General features: G+C 40.4%; 1 protein-coding gene across 1 annotated transcript in view; it reads right to left on the bottom strand.

Annotated features, from left to right (window-relative positions):
- The window catches only part of LOC141799108 (adenylate cyclase type 6-like), a 45735-nt gene extending 33569 nt beyond the window's left edge, over nt 1-12166 (bottom strand). The window contains exons 1-3 of the mRNA XM_074681211.1: nt 11847-12166; nt 9564-9748; nt 8517-9429 (exon numbers count right to left, since the gene is read on the bottom strand). Coding sequence (XP_074537312.1) covers nt 8517-9428 — 912 coding nt within the window. The 5' untranslated portion in view covers nt 9429; nt 9564-9748; nt 11847-12166. The remainder of the gene's footprint in view (nt 1-8516; nt 9430-9563; nt 9749-11846) is intronic.
- Nucleotides 12167-13878: the final 1712 nt, after the last annotated feature.

Raw genomic sequence — 13878 nt, 5'->3', positions numbered from 1 at the left:
GGACTATTTCCATTATGCTTTTGGTGTGCATCTCTAAAATCAGGCGATATCAGAGGCAGTGGGTGATATAGAGTTTGATGTCGATAATGTAAGCATGTTACTTCAAGTCTGCTTAAATGGAAAGTGACAAAGAGACCTTACAGAGTAACTAGAATGAAAACCGTCTTTTTTAGCTGGCTCTGTGTGATGCTTTCAAGTAGTGGTGCACTGATCACAATTTTCTGGCCGATCACCAATCTTTAAAAAGCCTGACCTGCCGATACTGATTTCGACCAAAACCAATTTTTATACTTTATTTTTTATAACTGACAGCATATACCTTCAATGTTCCATTCTTATTTTATTAAAAATCATTGAACAATACCTGTGAAACAATACAATCTTTATGTTTTAACTCAAACAACCACTAAAGTGTCCTGAGTTTTAGGTCTCAGAGCAAAAAGCAACAATGGCTGGCTGCCAGACCTTTCCGGAGGTTTATAAGATCAGTTCCATATGTAAGGATGGGCCGATCACAGATCTCTGATCCCCCAAATTAAGGAAATCAGCACCGATCGGTGCATGTCTACTTCCAAGTGTGAAATAAAGGATAATACTACATTAAAGATTCAAAATTAGTTTGAGTTTAACGTCCCATGGGCAAAAATATCAGGAAAACCTAACTCACAGACTGAGAGGGCTAGGCGAGTACCAGTATTGGCCGGCCCATACCAGCCTTGTTACAAGGTATCAGTACCAATGAAGACTGCAGATACTCAAGGCAAAAAAATCTTATAATGAGTAAGTCCTCCTCGCCAGTCCTGGGCACTACATTACTGCGGTTTGACACCATGGTAAATGTGCGTCAGGTTGTGGTGAGACATTGTATTTATATATATATATATTTATTTATTTATATAAACATGAAAAAAGACTGCAACAAAGTCTTAAACCAAACTACCAGATTAAGTGTGCAAATCCTAGCAATAAGTAAAGAAGTAAGAGAAAAATGACAGGATTTCAGTGATCAGCACCAGCTAAAGAAAATCAGCAGCAATACTCAAAGAAGCCTGTCAAACAGTGTCCATATACAATATCTCACTTTTGGGAAAAGCAGGTTACTTCTTTCCAACTTCAAGTGAATTCACACCTGTCAGACATGAGGTTATGATCAAGCTCGGTCAAACTAATATGCCACCTCCAGGGCTTCGGTAAAGATCAGACTGTAGGCCAAGACACGCCTGTGTCCAAAGAAGAAATGGATTAAATTGCTTATTTTATTATCCATGTGACGTAAACACAGGAGCAAAGTATTTTTGCACAATGTTGAAGACTTCCTGAGAAAGTCTAAAACCAGAGTGCACACAGTGTATTTAAGCGTGAAGTCACCACTGGGGACATAGTGGTCTATATCACACAATCTTCGGTCAGGACTCAGAATAGACTGAGTTACTTTTGTCAAAACAATCTCTTTCTCACAATCTGTTCAGATTAATAAAAAGTGTAATGAGAAACATCCCCAGAATAGTTTCCATCGTCATTTCTATGTGGTTGTCTTAAGAGCTGAAGCAGGGAGACCCACAGTCCCCATGAGCAGCAAAGCTTTGTCTCAGTTGGTTGAGGAACAATGTGAGCATGAAGTAATGACTCAGAGAAAAGTGGAGGGAGAAAAAGAGAGAGAAGAGTGGCGGCTCTTTTGCATTTGGTGAGTCAGCTTGGCATTTCACATTCTCCATCAGTTGCCATCGCATCGGCTTCCACAAATGCTCCGTTCTTTGTAGAGGTCATTCACAAAGACCCCTTTTTGTCATCTCCATCATCGCTCTCACATCTTCTCAGCCCTGAACCTGCATGAATGCCCCACAGGGACGACACAAACAAGGGGAAAAACAAGGCTGGGGCACAGAGTGAACTGGAGGATGATGAGGTCCCAGAAGAAGGAACCAACTTTCCCAGAACACAGAGTCTAGCCTCGAGACGCCAGGAACTACACAGTTTGTGAAAGCTTTACATGAGGGTGTGACAGACTGAATGGAGTCCTTTTCTATTCATACAACTGCAAGCAGCTTAGGAGATAAGTGCTGCTACCAAGAACTGACCAAAAGACCTATTGTGCTGCAAATTTTTTGAGAGTGAAGCATATGAATCACTGAGCAGAGTCAACATTACAAATGTCGAAAAAAACTTGTAAATTGTTTTCCAAAAAATAAGTGTTCATTTTAGATTTGGTGCCAGTAAAAAGTTGGGACAGGGGCATGTTCTCCATTGTGTTGCATCACCTCCAACTCTGTAAATGTTTGGGAACCAAGGAGACCAGTTTCTCAAGTTTTGAAAAGGGAAATATTGCCCCATTCTTTCCTGGTGATGAACTTTAGCTGCTCAACAGCTCAGATCACCTGTGCTGTGTTTTTTAGTTTCATGATTTGACAAATATCAATGGAAGAAAGTTGGCGTTCATTCAGCTCCAGAATCTATACTGTTGAGCATTAATGGTGCCTTCACAGATGTGTAAGCTACCTATGCCATGGGCACTTAGTCATCCCTATTTATCAAATTTAGGGGCGCTGGCCTGATTGAAACGTGAGCTGATAAAAAAAAAAAAAAAAAAAAACAGGTGTTCCCTTTATTCTTTGAAACAAAGGACACAAGATCAAGGATCCCTCCCTTCAAAAAAGTTCAAGTTTTGATTCTTCAGAATCAAGGACAGTTTCCCACGTTACCTCACAAGTTTACCTTTGGTTTGTCTTTGCATTGGAAAGTTTTAATCTGTATTTGAGAGTGTAGAAATTATTTCTTGACTGACATTGGTTTTCACAGAGTGGCAAACTTCCCCCCTCTATTACTTCTGAGAGACTCCACCTGGAGTTACTTTTTTATACTTAATCATGTTGCTAATGTGAAAATAAAACCTAGTTAGCTGGGAGATTAACACTGATGTTTTCTGTTTTTGGCCAACTTCTTCAGTTCCCTCTGTTACAACTTTTTTTCCATAACAAATAACATTTTTCAGTTTCAAGATTTGATATACTGTCTTTTCCAAGTGGCAACCTTCGGTCTGAAGACATGTGGCACTGCTGGAGTGCTAAAATCCACAGCTTGTCGAGTCCACTTAGGCTGGCTCTGGAAGTACCAGGAAGCACTAACACACCAAGCCAAAAAAAATACATTCCACAGCAGAAATAAGCACATTTACAGAAAGAGGCAACATCCCCATGAGGCTAGCTGCAGAAAGAACAGAAACCATGCGCAAAAAAACTGCATGGGTCTGAGACGCTAATTTTCGCTATTGGCACACACTGTATGGGGGATGACTTTTTGCTGACTCTGCGGTTTACAAGAGATTAGGATTGTCTGATTGTCCAATCAGAGACACAGCTCAGCTCACATGACTGATGGGTGCCCTATAGCTGTTAGAAAGGAAGCTCAAGGCCTATAGCATATCCAATATGGCAGCACCCAATGACTGGCTTCATTTCACTGTATGGGTGACACCATGGAGACCACATCCATATCTTTTACAGTTTATGGTTTACAGCCTGGTACAAAATATGCCTCCCGTCTGAGGGGCCGTTTACACATTGTTGTGTTTCAGCTGCTCATTTACATGGAAATGGCGTTTAAGCCGACCGGAAATGCAAACTTTTGAAAACGGCCTCCAGAGTAGAATTTTTCTGGACTGTCAAAGGACATTTAGTGTGCTGACTTAATTTTTGTTTCATTCATAAGTAAACCTCCACTAAGGGGGACTGTAGGACTGTGCAGGCTGCTCAGGGTCTGCCCCTGCTCAGGCAGTCCCATCTACTTTGATACCAGCCACAGAATAAGCAGCCTTTTCCTCTACTTTATCAGCCACCGTTGCTGTGTTAACATCAGGCGTCTTCAGTGGAAACACTGACTTCATGCTCCACTTCACACATCTGCATACAGCAGTAAAACAGAACTATTGTTACGATCGTGACGGAGTAGCGTGTTGTGCTTGTGCTGCTTAATCTGCTGACTGTCTTTCAACAAAATGTAAATCTGTTGCTCTACTTTTACGCTTAGCATTCGCCAACACGCCAGATGATCGGCCCAACTCTCCTTCAGTGGAGATCTACCAAAAGTTGCATCTGGACAAGACAGTTATAGCGCCAACTACAAGCCTGGCATGCTTACTACAGCATTTTCTGAGTAAATGCAGAGTTTTTTCACTGTGTTTTTGCGTTTCAGGGTGAAACATATAAACAGGACCTGAATGGCTAATTTCTTGAAAGGCACACACTGCACAGAGATTCCTTTTTTTATATAAACTCAGCAGTTTAGAAGATATTTAAGAATGCAAGGTCGCCCAATCACAGGCAGAGTTCAGCTGATTGACAGGTAGGCACCCTATAGCAGCTAGTGTAGAAGTTCAAAGCCTGTCCCATTTCCAATATGGCCTCTGTTGACGATTTGCTCAAAACTCCATTTCAGAAACAGACAAATGACGTCACAGAGACTACATCCATTTTTTATACAGTCTATGGTCTTTCTACAACTTTAAATTGGATATAGGGTTTACAAGTTTTGAAAACTACCTCCATCTATTTTATTCAACATGTACAACAGTGTCCTGACTTCTTTTGATTGGATTGTAGATTAATGTTAATATGAGTTCAACTCAGTTAGCGACAGAAAAATACATCTAACCCAGCAGAACTTGGCCCCTTTCCCATCATTGATTGCTAAAAGAGCTTTGATGTACAGTGCTAGGGGGTCTAACCCCTCGGGCAGAGCAGCTGTCAATCACCAGAAAGCTAATGCAACAAGCGGGGCTGGGATACATGAAGGTATGTCTGGGGCATTTGTGCTATACACACAAGCTCACTAAACCAGTAAAGTTCTGTCAATATTGCTTCATTCTGAGTGGCTCCATATTCATCAGGTTGCTTAATAGAAATGGTTGGTAGAGAAAACCAACAACAGGTCCAGGCAGAGTTCAACCCCTATGTGTTTTAGAAGAGCAAACACAACCAATTTAAACAAGAACAGATATCATGTCTAGTTTGAGTTTGTGACATGATTCTTACATTCTTAAAAAGTTGAAAAGGCTACCTGAAGGCCATCATAGAGACTGTTCAAATTCCTCACTCACAAACAAACAAACAAATAAGGCTCCACTTCACTACAGCATCAATCCAAAGGGAGAACAATTGAAGGATATGTACAAAAGAAAACAAACAAACTGTTTACGCCAGTAACTCTAACTATAGAAGTGTTTTTGTCGCCATAGCTGTCACAGTGGAAAAGCAACACTGCAACTAAAGCATTTACCATGGCTTTGAAATATTTCAGAGTCTGATTATGCAATGACAGAACAAGCACGCACAACACCGTGGACCCTGACACTGACAAACCTAATGGAATTTGGTCATCATGGTTTTATTGATGATGCTTTTGCTTCCTACTGTGACAGTAACAATGCCTTTTGTGAAAACAGTCTATTGTTTCAGTAGACATGAATAGACAATGACAATATTTTTAATGAATGCAGCTGAAATAACTGATTATTATTTTTATTTTTACATCATTTTAAATATATTCAAACAGCCATTGAAGTCATCTCTGAATCACATACGTAAAAATTATGGTCATTCATTTATACAAGGTCGTTTTTTTTCTCTGTTTTATTTTATTTGCACTACTATAAACTCTGCATTATGGATACTGGTGAGGCTACAGGGAGAAATTAGGAGCTTCTATATCCACAACTTGTATTCTGGATACATTTTTACCCTTTTTTGTTTTTTAGCATACATTGAAGGCAAATAAATACAGAAATGTATAAAGTTTGCTCAGTTAAAGATAATGTTTGATTAACTTGAATGTTTGTTTGATTCCTGAATAGTTTTGAATCCTCAGATGTAACTTAATAGAACCATGACTTGTATGTGCTATTTGAACAAAAAGACATTCATCATCATAAGACAGTTAATTAGACTCAGCAGCACAAACTTAAAGAATTAACGACAACAAGTAATGAAGAAATATTTCCAATGCGTTGGGAGCTCCAGCCATAATAATTTTTTTTCCCCCCATGTTCATTTTATTCACAGCCTCCATTCGAAGTAGTCATCATTCTGTTTTCCATCAAATTCATTGCACAATCTGAGTTTTCCACCCCACCCTGTGTCATTTCACCACAATAGCCTCCTTGTTGTGAGGAACTGCGTCCTGAATGGCACCATGCTACATTATCATGATATTCCTCCACAATACAGCTAAACGGGCTCATTCAACCCAGACGACCTTCCACAAACCCCAACAGGGTTGCCAAAGCGGCCCTACAGCACAAAACATAGGCTCATTAAAAAGCTCATTTTAACGGCTGCCGGGATGTACAGAATCATCTACTTTTATTAAAACACCTTCCACATGGAAAAACGGCTGAGGAGTCTGTACAATGTTTGTCCTATATTGACAGCGGGAGAAAGAAAGTAGGGCATGACTGGGGAGTACAGTAACAACACTGTGCTCAATTGTGTGATGATAATGGTGGGCCATGACCAGCACCAGTCTGAGAAAAGGGTCTTGTTTTCTCATGAATGTAAATGTCCACTCTGACTTTAGAGCTTGTTGATGTTTAGCAGGAAAATAATCAGGATGCGGTATCAAGGACGTAAATGTACAAAAAGAAGACAGGATCTGTTTCTATGCATATTAAAGGATAAATCAAAATTCTCCAAAACCCAAATTCTCTATGAACTGTCGTCCTTTAGTGGTTAACACAAGCTAGGAAGAGATACATTCCTATTTTGACTTAACAGTGACAGCAAACAAAATCTACAGTCCTCCCTCAGCTCAAAAATGCTTCATGAAGCTCAGCCTAAATTGTTAAGAGGCTTCAGTAGTCCGGACTGGACCAATCTTCCATAGTTATAATCTGTTTTGAGAGACAAGTGTAAAAGGAATTGTATATTAAAGAGCATACTGAGTTTTTTTCACTCAGTTTGTCAGACTGCTTATGACTCACACTACCTTTGGCTGAACTTTGTAATCTTTATGTATTTATTTTTGCACAGCACTGTTGATTTACTTTAGATATCAAAACTGCTCTTAAAAGTGTCCTGCAAAAAGAGGACCAACCTGCACAGTGACAGTGTCCACATTGATTATTGCCTATGTGTGAGTGCTTAAATGTAGACTTAAATTTAAAATCAATGTGAAGGTAAAACATTATGTTCTATTTTGTCTTAATTGTTCATTTAACCTCCAGTTTTGGGGAAAAACAAACGTGTCCCACTCACTGATACCCTGTCTCTGTGAAATAATAACAGATTTTCAGCTTAGGAGTAATCAGAAGTAATCCACTGAAATATCTTGACACATGTTAACCCTTAAAAGATCTGGAGAAATGTTCAGTTAAAATTGGTTAAAGTGACTAATTTTGTCGACTGAAGATGTAAACATTTGTGTGGTTGGTCTTTGGCTTGCCTGGTTGAAATCAAAGACTGTCCGGAGCAAGGTTGTAATAGTAAACTAAAACTAAACTAGAATCGAAAGCTAAAATTTAAAATACATTGCAGTTAACTCAAACTAATAAAAACTAGAAAAGAAAACAAAAACGATAAGTAAACTCAAACTGTATCTTGTGTTCACAAAACTAACTGACACTAACTAAAATTATAGAGAAAATGTCCTTAGTTTTAGTTTCTGAGAATACTAATAGCCTTTAGGATTTAAACTAATCCGACACATTTTCCCAACCAATGTTACGACAGTTTTAGGCAGTTGTTAGTGCCGCACAGCACCATCATAGCAACGTACTGGGACGAGCTTGTTTACTGCACTGACTGGCTGTGCGTTGTGCTGCGACGAAACGTAGTGGAGCAATGAATTAGAGCATCTGTAATAGTTAAATTTCATGTGAGTCTGACTTTAATTGTATTTAAGTCTGTCTTTCTTGCTACAGAGTCCAAGTTTCTAAATATTTAAGCTCATATTATATTATTTTATATAGTTTTTCTTTATGTTATTTTTCTATAATTTATGTATATATTTCTTATATTAAGTTTATATTATTTTCATGTGTTTAAGGCAGCAGCCAACAGTTCAGTATCAGCATTGACTGAGCAGTGAGCACTATGTTGGACTTGAAAATTAACAGTATGACAAAATATTTACTGGCAAATAAGGTGTGAAAAAAACTAAAACTAAACTGAAACTAAGGCTTGTTGCAAAAATCAAAACTAAATAAAAACTAGAATGCTCTCTCTAAAACTAATTAAAACTAAACTGTAATGGAAAAAATAATTCAAAACTAACTTAAACTAAACTATATTGACAAATCCAAAACTATTATAACCTTGGTCCAGAGCTCACAGATGAAAAGTTTTGGATTGGGTCAAACAGAAAACTTTTTTTTCAAGAAATAGTAATATTAAAAATAATGTTCCTGTAGATCATAAACAGATAACCACTAGTGTCTCTTCTCCTTTGGTCAAACAGGTGAAGGCATTAATCCAAACTTACATGTGATATCAACATAAATATCATGTAGGACACCTGCTGTCACTCACCTGTTCAGACACAAACTTGTGTTTGGGGTCGCGCTGCCAGGCGGTCACTACTACGTGTATGATGGACAGCACAGCTCCACAGACCACGGCAGCTCTCATCCTGACTGGCAGCAGTGTGTAGATAATATAGATAAAGAAAACTGTCCACCAGATGCCCTCCGAGGCACTGGGGGGGTGAACCATCAGTGCCCCAAATACTTGGACTACGATGAGCACCCCGATCACTAGGTAGCTCACGATCCACATGTAGTCCTGGTGGAAGCCGTTACGGTTGCACACAACCATCATGGCCAAGAAGAGAACCATGGCCACTGAGAGAACTGAAATATAGGCTATTCTGGGGGGTGAGGTCTCGGGCAGGTTAATGCAGAAAATAGTCAGGATGACCCCACAAACCACCACCAGCATCCCCATCAGCATGGTCAGAGAACTCTGGTTGAGCCTGAAAAAGTAGCGCTGATAGAGGCGCTCCAGCTTAGCAGACTGAAATTTCTTGGATTGGAAAATCCAAATAAACCGTCTCCAGCAGTCCAGCAAAGACATCACCTTACAGCTGCTCTCGGCTAACTCCCCCGATTCTTCATCTTTCCTCCCTTTCAGCTCACCATCCTCAAAACCCAGGTCCACAGCCTTAAGTCCCAGATCCCCAGCGCCGCCGCCCATCCTCGTCCTGTAGTGGTCCTCCTGCCATCCACAGCGCACACCAAATTGGCCCCCACTGGTGCCTGCTGCGCAGCTGTATTGTTTAGAGGGTGCATCAGGGGGCTCCAGGTTCTCAGGGTCTCTCAGGCAGCTCATATAGTGCGGGTTGCACAGTGACGAACTGTCCTTCCTTTTTTTGCCATTGCGCTCTCCCCATGCAGTCTTTCGCTCATCCGTTCTGCCTCTGAAGAGGTCTCTGGCCCACGACATCCTGATACATCAAGGATAAAAAAAATCTTCAGACTTAAAAATGTAGACTTTGTTTCATTAAAAACACACACAGAAAAACAAATTATGATGAAAGATTTACAGACTGCCGGAGAACGAATGAAGGGGTCCTCTCACCTGTGTGGGCTTTCTTGCTGCACTCTTTGGCCAGGCCACTGGTTTATCCCAGCTCACACACACCATGAGCTCAGACAGGTCGGAGGCATCAGAGGTGTGTCTTTATTTGAGTCGACATTTGTAAAAACAGAGAGCATGTCAGCCCTATACACCACGCTTAGAACTTCTATACACCGCCCGCTTTCCTGTGAGGGGACAAGGAAAATACACATCAAAAGTTTCTGAGAAGTTTTAGAAATCACAATTTGTTTGTAGAATTTGTTGATACTGAGCTTGTTAGTGGCAGAAAGTTTAAAAAACGGGGAACAGTATCAAATAGCTGGTTCTCTCTACTTCCCCCTCCAGCAACTCAAGAACAGCATTTCCATGGAATTTACTTGCTGTTTTGTTTGCAAAACACTGGATTGTGATGCCCAAATCTCCTCCATTTATTACCTCATGCAGCTGGAGGCAATCGTTTTTGTCATCAAGCCACAAAGTTAAACACAGTCCTATTTCAGCAAACTGGGATGAGACTTTCAAAGACAGATAACAACTGTTCTTGGTTGGCCTGTACTCAGTGACGCTCTATCACTGCAATATGCCTCAAACATCTTGAGTGGGCAGGGATGGGTGTGCTCTATTTGACAACAAAGGCCTTCTGAGTGGGCACCATCAGAGATCAAGAGCTCTCCAGTCCAGATTAAATTGTCCATGCTTCCCCCATTAGCTTTGATGACTCACTGTGGCCAGCTTCTGGCAGCACATGTCAAGGACACTGCTAACCTCTAAACTTAATAAGCAAATCTCTGCTGTGCTGTCTGTGCTGAGGCAAAGAGCACAAGGAGAAAATATACACGAGCTGCACATGTGATGAACATGTTAAGGATCAAGTGCAGTTTTTTTTTTGTCATAGATTCTCAACTTACACCCTATAAAAATGTAATAAAAGTGAGGTTTCAGTTTGGTTCCTGGATTTTGTTTAGAGCACACTTTAGCCACGTAAGGCACCCTCAGAAATGTTTGAAAAAAATATTCATTGGTAAGTAAATAACAGTCTTCATCATTTTGTACTAAAACAACAAAACTACAAAAAAAACGTCACAAAATCATCTTTTTAACTTAAGACTAACAGAATGTGTTTATTATTACTCACTCTTGCAACTTCATCTTGTGCCCTAAGCTTACAGGCATCTTAACCACAGTCCTGGACTCACCTTTGATACATTTACGACAGGTCATATAGCAACATGCGGCTCTTATGTAATATAAACTGTACGTGCAATGATCTCATATAGAAAATAAATGGAACCAAATACCACAAGTTGTATAATTAAGTTATCCTTGGTGCATGCACTGCAAATTCAAATGGTGATGCTTTCACTTACAGTTTAATATTTCAATACCCTGAATAAAACCATTGTCCCCTCCACCCTCGACCCCTAAATAAACACACATGACATGACACTGACGAGTATCTTCAAGCCTCCACTCCCTTGTCTGTGTCGCTAACACAGACCTGATGTCAGAAAACATGTTTGGCACTTACACGTGTAGGCCCAGGCAGGTTTGGATGCGGGCAATCGGCCGAAGCGCATTACATAACAGGACGCCCTGAGTAGCCTACATGTGAAGTCGCCAAGCTCTCCTCTGTGCTCAAATCAAGCCTCTTAATGAAAACCACATTACACATGGACACCACAAACACTGCACGACTGGATGGGCTGAAGTCAGCCTGTAAGTATGTGGGTTGCAGAAGTAAAGTGCAGCCCGACACACATCGCCGCCTTCCCTAACTTATCAGGAGTAACACACATTCCGTCGGGCAACTTCGGCCCTGGAAGCAGGTCTCCTCATTTCATAGAGATGTTCAGTCCAGCTCATGGGACTGAGGTCTAACATAGGCTACAAACCGGGCCTGTCTCCCTCTGTGTAAACGTCATAATGTTTAGACTCCAAACAGGTCACTGGACCAGAGGATACTGGTGAAAATACGCTAGGTCACAATGCAAACTCTCTTTTAGCTGAACTCTCCTGTTGTCGTGGCTTTGCTTAAATGTAATCCAACTGATTTCATGTGTCTGGAAAGGGATCAGTGTTTATTGTGTGGACAGTCCTGCAGAACAGTTCAGGCTCCTTAAAAACCGCCGCAATCATCACAGCAAACACTGGAGTACAAGTCAGCTGTTGGTATTCTGCTGTATCCTCTTTCAGTTTAGCTAGCCAGCAACAAACCCACAGTGTACAGAGCAGTTTCTGAGGACCGACGCGGATAAGCTCAGGACAGAGAGACGATGTTCTTACCATTGGACATCCTTGTTATTTCAGGAGTAACTGTAAGACCGCAGTGGAGCTCCAGTTTGGCCCCGTCTTCAGTCTTCACGCAGCCGCCGTCACGCTCTCCACATGCGGGTCAGTCCGGCTGAAGGGGGAGGAATGTGGTTCGATTCTGAGGCGAGCGAGGCAAAAACTGAGGAATCTGCCGGATAACCTTCGCTCTTCTCAACCAAAGCTACAGCACAACCCCACTGCCTCGACCTCCCCGACTCTCTCTGCCTCTCTCTCTGTCATACTCACGCGCACACAAACACACACACTCACACGAGTCCCATTCGTGGGCGCACGAGTCCCCCTAGAGGTAGCGCGAGACTACCTCTTCACTAAAATGTGGTGATTTACACTTTGACTGCAATGTTTTTCGATTTACTCTCAAATTAGTTTTTCCTCTAGTTTGCACCAGCAAATACTGATAGATAACTTTACAGGTACCTCACACATTAGAAACACAGTCTGCTCCATTCTGAGGAGGTAGACAACAACGTTTAAAACAACCAGAAATGTTAAACATGCCATTCAGACAGCATTGTAGCATCACCTAGTGGTAATGAAGCGCACTCACTAACAATGCTCTCCCAGAGGTTTGAATGAAATGGCTACATAGTTTTATTAAAGTGTTTATGAGTATTCGAGTTGACTTTTCGAAATACAGAACGACAAATAATGGCTGCACTACTTTCTGACAGTAGCCTGCTCGTCATTCGATAAAGTTTAATCTGTAAACCAGTAAGGCAACACTATGTTGACATAAAATAATCTGTTTACTTTTCACCTTCTAAAACAACTACACACCCTGAAAGATCCCACCGGGAACATTAAACATTGGCTTACAGTAAATGGTTTCATTTTGTATTGCACAAAAGACACTACGTATGAAGTAGACCAAGTCACCTAAAATGTTTAACTGTGGCACTGTTTGAAGGTTTGCCTGAAAACTAAGTTTTCTGTACAAGGGCAGAAGAACAAATTGACGCAAACATTATTCTGTGTAAATGTTATACAGCGGGGAATTTTGGGGTAGGCGTGGGGTTGGGGGGTAAACCTGAGACCGGAAAATTTGATCAATTTTTCTATTAAAAAAGGTTACACTTAGGGGGACCATTCTTTTATAAATCTCATAATAGTTCAAAAGACAACTGTTGATTTAGAAGCACTTGTTTTATTTTACACAATTACTGTGTGGCAACTAAGATCAAAATTAATTATTCCAGATTACTTTAAGGTTTAATGCAAACTTTTCATTTCAACTGTAAAGACATAAAGCCCCTTCCCATTAAAAAAAAAAAAAAAAAAAAAACTATTGTTAGATTAGTATCCACTTCATACTGCAAAGTGGACATAACATCTATTTATCTTTTGATTCCGGAAGGTGGCGCCATTGCATAACAGCCATGTTAAACTTTCATCCCAAAGCCAGTGTAAAGAAAAACAGAGTAAAGAAGGTCCCCCAGAAACAAATGCTTTCTTATTTACGGTAAAAAAAAGTACTTTGTAAAACAGTCTCTATCAACGTGCTGATATCTTTGTTTGCTTGCTTGTTTGTTTGTTTTTTAAAAGCAGATGGTTTTGACCCTCAATGAATTCAGTTTTATGGTCATCCGGTTTCTTCCTGTTTGGTACCTTTTCATTTAAAAAGTTTTTTTTTCTTTCTTTCTTTTTTTTTTTTTTTTTACTTTGTTTCAATAAACCTACCTAGTAAGTAATTTGGAGTGCTAATGATTCTACATTGTTTTGTGAAGGGGAATGGGAAGGCCTGAATGAGACTTAACTTTGCAAACTATTATGAAATGCTGTTTTCCTAAAGCTCTTTCTATATGGTGCATAATATATCTGTTCTTTCAAACAATACAGTGTGAGAAAACAACATCCATCCTCTCATCTGTATGTGTGTGTGTGTGTGTGTGTGTGTGTGTGTGTGTGTGTGTGTGTGTGTGTGTGTGTGTGTGTGTGTGTGTGTGTGTGTGTGTGTGTGTGTGTGTAAGCTATCTTTCTTCTTTTT

Source organism: Halichoeres trimaculatus, unplaced genomic scaffold, assembly GCF_033239565.1.
Source record: "Halichoeres trimaculatus isolate MK-OKI-2021-1 unplaced genomic scaffold, fHalTri1.1 fHalTri1_scaffold_11, whole genome shotgun sequence".
Taxonomy (NCBI): Eukaryota; Metazoa; Chordata; class Actinopteri; order Labriformes; family Labridae; genus Halichoeres; species Halichoeres trimaculatus.
Note: the sequence above shows the minus strand (reverse complement) of the source record. Positions and strands in the feature narration are given on the sequence as shown.